This window comes from Mustelus asterias, chromosome 3, assembly GCF_964213995.1.
Source record: "Mustelus asterias chromosome 3, sMusAst1.hap1.1, whole genome shotgun sequence".
NCBI lineage: Eukaryota > Metazoa > Chordata > Chondrichthyes > Carcharhiniformes > Triakidae > Mustelus > Mustelus asterias.
This window is the reverse complement of record NC_135803.1, coordinates 76535101-76547508: the sequence shown is the minus strand read 5'-3', so window position 1 is coordinate 76547508 and position 12408 is coordinate 76535101. Positions and strand designations below refer to the sequence as shown.

Here is a 12408-nt window from a genome sequence, read left to right as displayed (position 1 = left end):
TCGCTCTTGTCTCTTGCTCTGTCTCTCGTTATGTCTCTCCCTCTGTTTCTCCCTCTGTCTCTCGCTCTGTCTTCGCGCTCTGTCTCTCGCTCTCGCACTCGCTCTGTCTCTCGCTCTGTCACTGGCTCTTTCACTGGCTCTGTCTCTCGCTCTGTCTCTCGCTCTGTCTCTCGCTCTGTCTCTCGCTCTGTCTCTCTCTCTGTCTCTCTCTCTCTGTCTCTGTCTCTCTCTCTCTGTCTCTCTCTCTCTGTCTCTCTCTCTCTGTCTCTCTCTCTGTCGCTCTCTCTGTCTCTCTCTCTGTCCCTCGCTCTGGCTCTGGCTCTCACTCTCTCTGGTTCTTGCTCTGGCTCTCGCTGTCGCTTTCTCTGTCTCTCTGTCTCTCTCCCTCTGTCTCTCTGTCTGTCTCTCTCTGGCCCTCGTTCTCGTTCTCTCTGGCTCTCGCACCCGCTCTCTCTGGCTCTCGCTCTCACGTTCTCTGGCTCGCACTCCCACTCTCTCTGGCTCTGGCTCTGGCTCTCTCTGGCTCTGGCCCTCGCTCTCTCTGGCTCTGGCTCTCTCTGGCTCTCGCTCTCTCTGCCTCTCGCTCTCTCTGGCTGCCGCTCACTCTGGCTCTTGGTCTCGCTCTCTCTGGCTCTCTCTGGCTCTCGCTCTCTCTGGGTCTCGCTCTCTCTGGCTCTGGCTCTCGCTCTCTCTGGCTCTCGCTCTCACGTTCTCTGGCTCGCACTCCCACTCTCTCTGGCTCTGGCTCTGGCTCTCTCTGGCTCTGGCCCTCGCTCTCTCTGGCTCTGGCTCTCTCTGGCTCTCGCTCTCTCTGCCTCTCGCTCTCTCTGGCTGCCGCTCACTCTGGCTCTTGGTCTCGCTCTCTCTGGCTCTCGCTCTCTCTGCCTCTCGCTGTCACTCTCTGCCTCTTGCTCTCGCTCTCTCTGGCTCTCTCTGGCTCTCGCTCTCTCTGGGTCTCGCTCTCTCTGGCTCTCGCTCTCGCTCTCTCTGGCTCTCGCTCTCTCTGGCTCTCGCTCTCTCTGGGTCTTGCTCTCTCTGGCTCTCGCTCTTGCTCTCTCTGGCTCTCGCTCTCTGGGTTTCGCTCTCGCTCTCTCTGGCTGTCGATCTCGCTCGCTCTTGCTCACTCTCTCTCTCGCTCTCGCTCTGTCTCTCACTCTGTCTCTCGCTCTGTCTCTCGCTCCATATCCCTCTCCGTCTCCCCCTCCATCTCCCACTCCGTCTCTCTCTCCCTCTCTGTCCGTCTCCCTCTCTGTCTGTCTCACTCTCTGTCTGTCTCACTCTGTCTGTCTCTCTGTCTGTCTCTCTCTGTCTTTCTCTTTCTAGCTCTCGCTCTCGCTCTCTCTGTCTCTCTCTTTCTGTTTCTCTCTCTGTCTCTCGCTCTGTCTCTCGCTCTGTCTCGCTCTTGTCTCTCGCTTTCTGTCTCTCGCTTTCTGTCTCTCGCTTTCTGTCTCTCGCTTTCTGTCTCTCGCTTTCTGTCTCTCTCTTTCTGTCTCTCTCTTTCGGTCTCTCTCTCTCTGTCTCTCTCTCTGGCTGTCGCTCTGTCTCTCTCTCTGGGTCTCGCTCTGTCTCTCTCTCTCTGGCTCACGCTATGTCTCTTGCTCTGTCTCTCTCGCTCTGTCTCCTTCTCTGTCTCTCACTCTCTCTCTCTCTCTCTCTCTCTGTCTCTCTCTCTCTCGCTCTGGCTCTTGCTTTTGCTCCCTCTGGCTCTCGCTCTCTCTGGCTCTCGCTCTCTCTCTCTCTCACTCTCTCCGGCTCTCGCTCTCTCCGGCTCTCGCTCTCTCTGGCTCTCGCTTTCGCTCTCTCTGGCTCTCGCTCTCGCTTGTTCGCTCTCTCTCGCTCTCTCTTGCTCTCTCTTCCTCTCTCTCGCTCTCTCGCTCTCTCTCACTCTCTCTCGCTCTGTCTCTCACTCTGTCTCTCACTCTGTCCCTCGCTCTGTCCCTCGCTCTTGCTCTCGCACTCGCTCTCGCTCTCTCTCGCTCTGTCTCTCGCTCTGTCTCTCGCTCTGTCTCTCGCTTTGTCTCTCGCTCTGTCTCTCGCTCTGTGTTTCGCTCTGTCTCTTGCTCTGTCCTTTGCTCTGTCTCTTGCTCTGTTTCTTGCTCTGTCTCTTGCTCTGTCTTTTGCTCTGTCTTTCGCTCTGTCTTTCGCTCTTGCTCTCGCTCCCTCTCGCTCCCTCTCGCTCTGTCTCTCGCTCTGTCTCTCGCTCTGTCTCTCGCTCTGTCTTTCGCTCTGTCTCCCGCTCTATCTCTCACTCTTGCGCTCTCTTGCTCTCTCTCTGTCTCTCTCTCTCTCTGTCTCTCTCTCTCTGTCCCTCGCTCTGGTTCTGGCTCTCACTCTCTCTGACTCTCGCTCTGGCTCTCGCTGTCTCTCTCTCTCTCTCTCTGTCTCTCTCTCTCCGGCTCTCACTCTCATTCTCTCGCTCTCACTCTCTCTGGCTCTCGCTCTCATTCTCTCGCTCTCACTCTCTCTGGCTCTCGCACTCATTCCCTCTGGCTCTCGCTCTCGCTTCCTCTGGCTCTCGCTCTCTCTGGCTTTCGCTGTCGCTCCCTCTTGCTCACTCTCTCTTGCTCTGCCTTGCTCCCTCTCACTCCCTCGCACACCCTCTCGCTCTCTCTCGCTCCCTGTCTCGCTCTCTCACTCTCTCTCACCCTGCCTGTCGCACTCTCTCACTCTGTCTCTCACTCTGTCTCTCACTCTGTCTCTCACTCTGTCTTCTCGCTCTGTCTCTCGCTCTGTCTCTCGCTCTGTCTCTCGCTCTGTCTCTCGCTCTGTCTCTCGCTCTGTCTCTCGCTCTGTCTCTCTCTCTTGCTCTCGCTCCCTCTCGCTCTGTCTCTCGCTCTGTCTCTCGCTCTGTCTTCTCGCTCTGTCTTCTCGCTCTGCCTCTTGCTCTCTCTCGCTCTCTCTCACTCTGTCTCTCACTCTGGCTCTCACTCTGTCTCTCGCTCTGTCTCTCTCTCTGTCTCTCTATCTCTCCCTCTGTCTCTCCCTCTGTCTCTGTCCCTCTCTCTCTCTCTGACTCTCTCGCTGTCCCTCGCTCGGGCTCTGGCTCTCACTCTGTCTGGCTCTGGGTCTGGCTCTCGTTGTAGCTCTCTCTGGCTCTCGCTGTGGCTCTCTCTGGCTCTCGCTGTGGCTCACTCAGGCTCTCCCTGTCGCTCTCTCTGGCTGTCGCTCTCTCTGGCACTCGCTCTCGTTCTCTCTGGCTCTCGCTCTCTCTGGCTTTCGCTCTCTCTGGCTTTCACTGTCGCTCTCTCTTGCTCGCTCTCTCTCGCTCTCTCTCGCTCTGTCTCTAGCTCTGTCTCTCGCTCTGTCTCTCGCTCTCTCTCGCTCTGTCTCTCGCTCTGTCTCTCGCTCTGTCTCTCGCTCTGTCTCTCGCTCTCTCTCGCTCTGTCTCTCGCTCTGTCTCTTGCTCTGTCTCTCACTCTGTCTCTCGCTCTGTCTCTCGCTCTGTCCCTCGCTCTGTCCCTCGCTCTGTCTCTCGCTCCGTCTCTCGCTCTGTCTCTCGCCCTGTCTCTCGCCCTGTCTCTCGCCCTGTCTCTCGCCCGGTCTCTCGCCCTGTCTCTCGCTCAGTCTCTCGCTCTGTCTCTCGCTCTGTCTCTCGCCCTGTCTCTCACCCTGTCTCTCGCCCTGTCTCTCGCCCTGTCTCTCGCCCTGTCTCTCGCCCTGTCTCTCGCCCTGTCTCTCGCCCTGTCTCTCGCTCTGTCTCTCGCCCTGTCTCTCGCTCTGTCTCTCGCTCTGTCTCTCGCTCTGTCTCTCGCTCTGCTCTCGCTCTGGATCTCGCTCTTGCTTTCGCTCTCGCTCTCTCTCTGTCTATCTCTCTGTCGCTCTCCCTCTGTCTCTGTCTCTCTCCGTCTCTCTCTCTCTGTCCCCCGCTCTGGCTCTTGCTCTCGCTCGCTCTCTCTGACTCTCGCTCTCTCTGGCTCTCTGGCTCTCGCTCTCTCTGGCTCTCGCTCTCTCTGGCTCTCGCTCTCTCTGGCTCTCGCTCTCTCTCGCTCTCACTCTTGCTCTCGCTCTCTGTCACTCTCTTTGGCTCTCTCTCACTCACGGTCTCTCTGGCTCTCGCTTTCGCTCTCTCTGGCTCTCGCTCTCGCTTGCTCGCTCTCTCTCGCTCTCTCTTCCTCTCTCTCGCTCTGTCTCTCGCTCTCTCGCAGTGTCTCGCTCAGTCTCTCGCTCTCTCTCGCTCTGTCTCGCTCTCTCTCTCGCTCTCTCGCTCTGTCTCGCTCTGTCTCTCGCTCTGTGTCGCGATCTGTCTCGCGCTCTGTCTCTAGTTCTTGCTCTCGCTTTCTCTGGCTCTGGCTCTCGCTCTCTCTGGCTCTCGCTCTCTCTGGCTCTCGCTCTCTCTGGCTCTCACTCTCTCTGGCTCTGGCTCTCTCTGGCTCTGGCTCTCTCTGGCTCTGGCTCTCGCTCTCTCTGGCTCTCGCTCTCTCTGCCTCTCGCTCTCTCTGGCTGTCGCTCACTCTGGCTCTTGGTCTCGCTCTCTCTGGCTCTCGCTCTCGCTCTCTCTGCCTCTCGCTGTCACTATCTCTGCCTCTTGCTCTCGCTCTCTCTGGCTCTCGCTCTTGCTCTCTCTGGCTCTCGCTCTCTCTGGGTCTCGCTCTCTCTGGGTCTCGCTCTCTCTCTCGCTCTCGCTCTGTCTCTCGCTCTGTCTCTCGCTCCCTCTCCTGCTCCGTCTCCCTCTCCGTCTCCCTCTCCGTCTCCCACTCCGTCTCCCACTCCGTCTCTCTCTCTCTCTCCCTCTCTGTCCGTCTCCCTCTCTGTCTGTCTCACTCTCTGTCTGTCTGACTCTGTCCGTCTCCTTCTCTGTCTGTCTCGCGCTCTGTCTCGCGCTCTGTCTCTGGCTCTCGCTCTCGCTCTCTCTGGCTCTCGCTCTCTCTGGCTCTCGCTCTCTCTGGCTCTCGCTCTCTCTGGCTCTCGCTCTCTCTGGCTCTCGCTCTCTCTGGCTCTCGCTCTCTCTGGCTCTCGCTCTCTCTGGCTCCCGCTCTCGCTCTCTCTGGCTCTTGCTCTCACTCTCTCTGACTATCGCTCTCGTTCTCTCTGGCTGTCGCTCTCTCTGGCTCTCTCTCTGCCTCTCTCTCTTCCTCTCTCTCTCTGAATCTCTCTGTCTCTGTCTCTCTGTCTCTCTCTCTCAGCCTCTCTGTCTCTCTCTGTCTTTCTCTCTGTCTCTGTCTCTCTCTCTGCCTCTCTCTCTCTGTCTCTCTCTCTGCCTCTCTCTCTGACTCTCTCTGTCTCTCTCTGTCCTTCTCTCTCTCCCTGTCTCTCACTCTCTCTCTGTCTCTCTCTGTGTCTCTCTTTGTCTCGCTCTTGTCTCGCCCTCTGTCTCGTTCTCTGTCTCGCTCTCTGTCTCGCTCTCTGTCTCGCTCTCTGTCTCGCTCTCTGTCTCGCTGTCTGTCTCGCTGTCTGTCTCGCTCTCTGGCTCTCTCTCTGGCTCTCTCTCTGCCTCCCTCTCTGTCTCTCTCTCTCTGTCTCTCTCTCTGTCTCTCTTTGTCTCGCTCTCTCTCTCGTCTCTGTCTCTCTTTGTCTCGCTCTCTGTCTCGCTCTCTGCCTCTCTCTCTGTCCCTCTCTCTGCCTCTCTCTTTCTCTCTGCCTCCCTCTCTTCCCCTCTCTCTCTGAATCTCTCTGTCTCTCTCTCTCAGCCTCTCTGTCTCTCTCTGTCTCTCTCTCTGTCTCTGTCTCTCTCTCTGCCTCTCTCTCTCTGTCTCTCTCTCTGCCTCTCTCTCTGACTCTCTCTGTCTCTCTCTGTCTTTCTCTCTCTCCCTGTCTCTCTCTCTCTCTCTGTCTCTCTCTGTGTCTCTCTTTGTCTCGCTCTTGTCTCGCCCTCTGTCTCGCTCTCTGTCTCGCTCTCTGTCTCGCTCTCTGTCTCGCTCTCTGTCTCACTCTCTGTCTCGCTCTCTGTCTCGCTTTCTGTCTCGCTGTCTGTCTCGCTCTCTGGCTCTCTCTCTGGCTCTCTCTCTGGCTCTCTCTCTGCCTCCCTCTCTGTCTCTCTCTCTGTCTCTCTTTGTCTCGCTCTCTCTCTCGTCTCTGTCTCTCTTTGTCTCGCTCTCTGTCTCGCTCTCTGTCTCGCTCTCTGCCTCTCTCTCTGTCCCTCTCTCTGCCTCTCTCTTTCTCTCTGTCTCTCTCTCTGTCTCTCTCTCTGTCTCTGTCTCTCACTCTGTCTCTCGCTCTGTCTCTCGCTCTGTCTCTCGCTCTGTCTCTCGCTCTGGCTCTCGCTCTGGCTCTCGCTCTGTCTCACGCTCTGTCTCACGCTCTGTCTCTAGTTCTTGCTCTCTCTCTCTCTGGCTCTCGCTCTCGCTGTCTGTGGCTCTCGCTCTCTCTGGCTCTGGCTCTCTGTGGCTCTCGCTCTCGCTGTCTCTCGCTCTCGCTCTCTCTGGCTCTTGCTCTCACTCTCTCTGGCTGTCGCTCTCTCTGGCACTCGCTGTCTCTCGCTCTCGCTCTCTCTGGCTTTCGCTCTCTCTGGCTTTCGCTGTCGCTCTCTCTTGCTCGCGCTCTCTCTCTCTCTCTTGCTCCCTCTCGCTCCCTCTCGCTCCCTCTCGCTCTCTCTCTCGGTCTCTCTCACTCTCTCTCGCACTCTCTCGCTCTCTCTCACTCACTCTCGCTCTGTCTTTCGCTCTCTTGCGCTCTGTCTCTCGTTCTGTCTCTCGCTCTGTTCTCTCGCTCTGTGTCTCGCTCTCTATCGCTCTCTCTCGCTCTCTCTCTCTCTCTCTCGCTCTGTCTCTCGCTCTGTGCCTCGCTCTGTCCCTCGCTTTGCCCCTATCTCTGCCCCTCGCTCTGGCTCTTGCTCTGACTCTCGCTCTGGATCTCGCTCTCGCTCGCTCTGTCTCTTGCTCTGTCTCTCGCTCTGTCTCTCTCTCTCTGTCTCTCTCTCTGTCTCTCTCTCTGTCTCTCTGTCCCTCGCTCTGACTCTGGCTTTCACTCTCTCTGGCTCTGGCTGTCGCCTCTCTGGCTCTCGCTGTCGCTCTCTCTGGCTCTCGCTCTCTCTGGCTCTCGCTGTCTCTCGCTCTCGCTCTCTCTGGCTCTCGCTGTCTCTCGCTCTCTCTGGCTCTCGCTCTCGCTCTCTCTGGCTCTCGCTCTCGCTCTCTCTGGCTTTCGCTCTCTCTGGCTTTTGCTGTCGGTCTCTCTTGCTCGCTCTCTCTCGCTCTCTCTTGCTCCCTCTCACTCGCTCTCGCTCCCTCTCGCTCTCTCTCGCTCTGTCTCTCGCTTTGTCTCTCGCTCTGTCTCTCACACTCGCTCTCGCTCTGTCACTCGCTCTGTCTCTCGTTCTGTCTCTCGTTCTGTCTCTCGCTCTGTCTCTCGCTCTGTCTCTCGCTCTGTCTCTCGCTCAGTCTCTCGCTCTGTCTCTCGCTCTGTCTCTCGCTCTGTCTCTCGCTCTGTCTCTCGCTCTGTCTCTCACTCTGTCTCTCACACTCGCTCTCGCTCTGTCACTCGCTCTGTCACTCGCTCTGTCTCTCCTTCTGTCTCTCGTTCTGTCTCTCCTCTGTCTCTCCTTCTGTCTCTCGCTCTGTCTCTCGCTCTGCTCTCGCTCTGGATCTCGCTCTTGCTTTCGCTCTCGCTCTCTCTCTGTCTATCTCTCTGTCGCTCTCCCTCTGTCTCTGTCTCTCTCCGTCTCTCTCTCTCTGTCCCCCGCTCTGGCTCTTGCTCTTGCTCGCTCTCTCTGACTCTCGCTCTCTCTCTCTCTCTGGCTCTCGCTCTCTCTGGCTCTCGCTCTCTCTGGCTCTCGCTCTCTCTGGCTCTCGCTCTCTCTGGCTCTCACTCTCTCTCGCTCTCACTCTTGCTCTCGCTCTCTGTCACTCTCTTTGGCTCTCTCTCACTCACGGTCTCTCTGGCTCTCGCTTTCGCTCTCTCTGGCTCTCGCTCTCGCTTGCTCGCTCTCTCTCGCTCTCTCTTGATCTCTCTTCCTCTCTCTCGCTCTGTCTCTCGCTCTCTCGCACTGTCTCGCTCAGTCTCTCGCTCTCTCTCGCTCTGTCTCGCTCTGTCTCTCGCGCTCTCTCGCTCTGTCTCGCTCTGTCTCTCGCTCTGTCTCTCGCTCTGTGTCGCGATCTGTCTCGCGCTCTGTCTCTAGTTCTTGCTCTCGCTTTCTCTGGCTCTGGCTCTCGCTCTCTCTGGCTCTCGCTCTCTCTGGCTCTCACTCTGGCTCTGGCTCTGGCTCTCTCTGGCTCTGGCTCTCGCTCTCTCTGGCTCTCGCTCTCTCTGGCTCTCGCTCTCTCTGCCTCTCGCTCTCTCTGGCTGTCGCTCACTCTGGCTCTTGGTCTCGCTCTCTCTGGCTCTCGCTCTCGCTCTCTCTGCCTCTCGCTGTCACTCTCTCTGCCTCTGGCGGCACGGTAGCACAGGGGCGGCACGGTAGCACAGTGGTTAGCACTGCTGCTTCACAGCTCCAGGGTCCTGGGTTCGATTCCCGGCTCGGGTCACTGTCTGTGTGGAGTTTGCACATTCTCCTCGTGTCTGCGTGGGTTTCCTCCGGGTGCTCCGGTTTCCTCCCACAGTCCAAAGATGTGCGGGTTAGGTTGATTGGCCAGGTTAAAAATTGCCCCGTAGAGTCCTGAGATGCGTAGGTTAGTGGGATTAGCGGGTAAATATGTGGGGGTAGGGCCTGGGTGGGATTGTGGTCGGTGCAGACTCGATGGGCCGAATGGCCTCCTTCTGCACTGTAGGGTTTCTATGATTCTTCTATGATTCTTGCTCTCGCTCTCTCTGGCTCTCGCTCTCTCTCTCGCTCTCGCTCTGTCTCTCGCACTGTCTCTCGCTCCCTCTCCTGCTCCGTCTCCCTCTCCGTCTCCCTCTCCGTCTCCCACTCCGTCTCCCACTCCGTCTCTCTCTCTCTCTCCCTCTCTGTCCGTCTCCCTCTCTGTCTGTCTCACTCTCTGTCTGTCTGACTCTGTCCGTCTCCCTCTCTGTCTGTCTCGCGCTCTGTCTCTGGCTCTCGCTCTCGCTCTCTCTGGCTCTCGCTCTCTCTGGCTCTCGCTCTCTCTGGCTCTCGCTCTCTCTGGCTCTCGCTCTCTCTGGCTCTCGCTCTCTCTGGCTCCCGCTCTCGCTCTCTCTGGCTCTTGCTCTCACTCTCTCTGACTATCGCTCTCGTTCTCTCTGGCTGTCGCTCTCTCTGGCTCTCTCTCTGCCTCTCTCTCTTCCTCTCTCTCTCTGAATCTCTCTGCCTCTGTCTCTCTGTCTCTCTCTCTCAGCCTCTCTGTCTCTCTCTGTCTCTCTCTCTCTGTCTCTGTCTCTCTCTCTGCCTCTCTCTCTCTGTCTCTCTCTCTGCCTCTCTCTCTGACTCTCTCTGTCTCTCTCCGTCCTTCTCTCGCTCCCTGTCTCTCACTCTCTCTCTGTCTCTCTCTGTGTCTCTCTTTGTCTCGCTCTTGTCTCGCCCTCTGTCTCGTTCTCTGTCTCGTTCTCTGTCTCGCTCTCTGTCTCGCTCTCTGTCTCGCTCTCTGTCTCGCTGTCTGTCTCGCTCTCTGGCTCTCTCTCTGGCTCTCTCTCTGCCTCCCTCTCTGTCTCTTTCTCTCTGTCTCTCTCTCTGTCTCTCTCTCTGTCTCTCTTTGTCTCGCTCTCTCTCTCGTCTCTGTCTCTCGTTGTCTCGCTCTCTGTCTCGCTCTCTGCCTCTCTCTCTGTCCCTCTCTCTGCCTCTCTCTTTCTCTCTGCCTCCCTCTCTTCCTCTCTCTCTCTGAATCTCTCTGTCTCTCTCTCTCAGCCTCTCTGTCTCTCTCTGTCTCTCTCTCTGTCTCTGTCTCTCTCTCTGCCTCTCTCTCTCTGTCTCTCTCTCTGCCTCTCTCTCTGACTCTCTCTGTCTCTCTCTGTCTTTCTCTCTCTCCCTGTCTCTCTCTCTCTCTGTCTCTCTCTGTGTCTCTCTTTGTCTCGCTCTTGTCTCGCTCTTGTCTCGCCCTCTGTCTCGCTCTCTGTCTCGCTCTCTGTCTCGCTCTCTGTCTCGCTCTCTGTCTCGCTCTCTGTCTCGCTTTCTGTCTCGCTGTCTGTCTCGCTCTCTGGCTCTCTCTCTGGCTCTCTCTCTGGCTCTCTCTCTGGCTCTCTCTCTGCCTCCCTCTCTGTCTCTCTCTCTGTCTCTCTTTGTCTCGCTCTCTCTCTCGTCTCTGTCTCTCTTTGTCTCGCTCTCTGTCTCGCTCTCTGTCTCGCTCTCTGCCTCTCTCTCTGTCCCTCTGTCTGCCTCTCTCTTTCTCTCTGTCTCTCTCTCTGTCTCTCTCTCTGTCTCTGTCTCTCACTCTGTCTCTCACTCTGTCTCTTGCTCTCGCTCTCGGACTCGCTTTCGGTCTGTCTCTCGCTCTGTCTCTCACTCTGTCTCTCGCTCTGTCTCTCGCTCTGTCTCTCGCTCTGTCTCTCGCTCTGTCTCTCGCTCTGTCTCTCGCTCTGGCTCTCGCTCTGGCTCTCGCTCTGTCTCACGCTCTGTCTCACGCTCTGTCTCTAGTTCTTGCTCTCTCTCTCTCTGGCTCTCACTCTCGCTGTCTGTGGCTCTCGCTCTCTCTGGCTCTGGCTCTCTGTGGCTCTCGCTCTCGCTCTCTCTCGCTCTCGCTCTCGCTGTCTCTCGCTCTCGCTCTCTCTGGCTTTCGCTCTCTCTGGCTTTCGCTGTCGCTCTCTCTTGCTCGCGCTCTCTCTCTCTCTCTTGCTCCCTCTCGCTCCCTCTCGCTCTCTCTCTCTCTCTCTCGGTCTCTCTCACTCTCTCTCGCACTCTCTCGCTCTCTCTTACTCTCTCTCGCTCTGTCTTTCGCTCTCTTGCGCTCTGTCTCTCGTTCTGTCTCTCGCTCTGTTCTCTCGCTCTGTGTCTCGCTCTCTATCGCTCTCTCTCGCTCTCTCTCTCTCTCTCTGTCTCTCGCTCTGTCTCTCGCTCTGTCTCTCGCTCTGTCTCTCGCTCTGTCTCTCGCTCTGTCTCTCGCTCTGTGCCTCGCTCTGTCCCTCGCTTTGCCCCTATCGCTGCCCCTCGCTCTGGCTCTTGCTCTGACTCTCGCTCTGGATCTCGCTCTCGCTCTCGCTCGCTCTGTCTCTTGCTCTGTCTCTCGCTCTGTCTCTCTCTCTGTCTCTCTCTCTGAATCTCTGTCCCTCGCTCTGACTCTGGCTTTCACTCTCTCTGGCTCTGGCTCTGGCTCTGGCTGTCGCCTCTCTGGATCTCGCTGTCGCTCTCTCTGGCTCTCGCTCTCGCTCTCTCTGGCTCTCGCTGTCTCTCGCTCTCTCTGGCTCTCGCTGTCTCTCGCTCTCTCTGGCTCTGGCTCTCGCTCTCTCTGGCTCTCGCTCTCGCTCTCTCTGGCTTTCGCTCTCTCTGGCTTTTGCTGTCGCTCTCTCTTGCTCGCTCTCTCTCGCTCTCTCTTGCTCCCTCTCACTCGCTCCCTCTCGCTCTCTCTCGCTCTGTCTCTCGCTTTGTCTCTCGCTCTGTCTCTCACACTCGCTCTCGCTCTGTCACTCTCTCTGTCTCTCGCTCTGTCTCTCGCTCTGTCTCTCGCTCTGTCTCTCGCTCTGTCTCTCACTCTGTCTCTCACACTCGCTCTCGCTCTGTCACTCGCTCTGTCACTCGCTCTGTCTCTCCTTCTGTCACTCGTTCTGTCTCTCCTCTGTCTCTCCTTCTGTCTCTCGTTCTGTCTCTCGCTCTGTCTCTCGCTCTGTCTCTCGCTCTGTCTCTCGCTCCGTCTCTCGCTCTGTCTCTCGCTCTGTCTCTCGCTCTGTCTCTCGCTCTGTCTCTCGCTCTGTCTCGCTCTGTCTCTCGCTCTGTCTCTCGCTCTGTCTCTCGCTCTGTCTCTCGCTCTGTCTCTCGCTATGTCTCGCGCTCTGTCTCTTGCTCTCGCACTTGCTCTCACTCTTGCACTTGCTCTCGCTCTCTCTGGCTCTCGCTCGCTCTCGCTCTCACTCTCTCTGGCTCTCGCTCTCTCTGACTCTCGCTCTCACTCTCTCTGGATCTCGCTCTGTCTCTCTCTCGCTCTGTCTAACTCTCGCTCTGTCTCTCTCTCGCTCTGTCTCTCTCTCGCTCTGTCTCTCTCTCTCGCTCTGTGTCTCTCTCTCGCTCTGTCTCTCTCTCTCGCTCTGTGTCTCTCTCTCGCTCTGTCTCTCTCTCACTCTGTCTCTCTCTTGCTCTGTCTCTCGCTCTGTCTCTCTCTAGTTCTGTCTCTCTTTCGCTCTGGCTCTCTCTCGCTCTGTCTCTCTCTCGTTCTGTCTCTCTCTGTCTCTCTCTCTCTCCCTGTCCCTCGCTCTGACTCTGGCACTCGCTCTCTCTGGCTCTCACTCTCACTCTCTCTGGCACTCACTCTCACTCTCCCTGGCTCTCGCTCTCGCTCCCTCTCGCTCCCTCGCACTCCCTCTCACTCTCTCTCGCTCTCTCTCGCTGTCGCCCGCCCTCGCTCTGTCTTTCGCTCTGTCTCTCTCTTTCTCTCTCTGTCTCCCTGTCTCCCTCTCTGTCCCTCTCTCTCTCTGTCACTCTCTCTCTCTGTCACTCTC

General features: G+C 57.6%; 2 protein-coding genes across 2 annotated transcripts in view; one reads left to right on the top strand and one right to left on the bottom strand.

The window, feature by feature from the left end:
* The window catches only part of LOC144491434 (glypican-1-like), a 220672-nt gene that overhangs the window by 32615 nt on the left and 175649 nt on the right, over positions 1 to 12408 (top strand). The window lies entirely within an intron of this gene.
* LOC144485531 (uncharacterized) overlaps positions 1 to 12408 on the bottom strand; it is a 48563-nt gene that overhangs the window by 30544 nt on the left and 5611 nt on the right. Inside the window, exon 2 of the mRNA XM_078203670.1 lies at positions 9833 to 9923. Coding sequence (XP_078059796.1) covers positions 9833 to 9923 — 91 coding nt within the window. The remainder of the gene's footprint in view (positions 1 to 9832; positions 9924 to 12408) is intronic.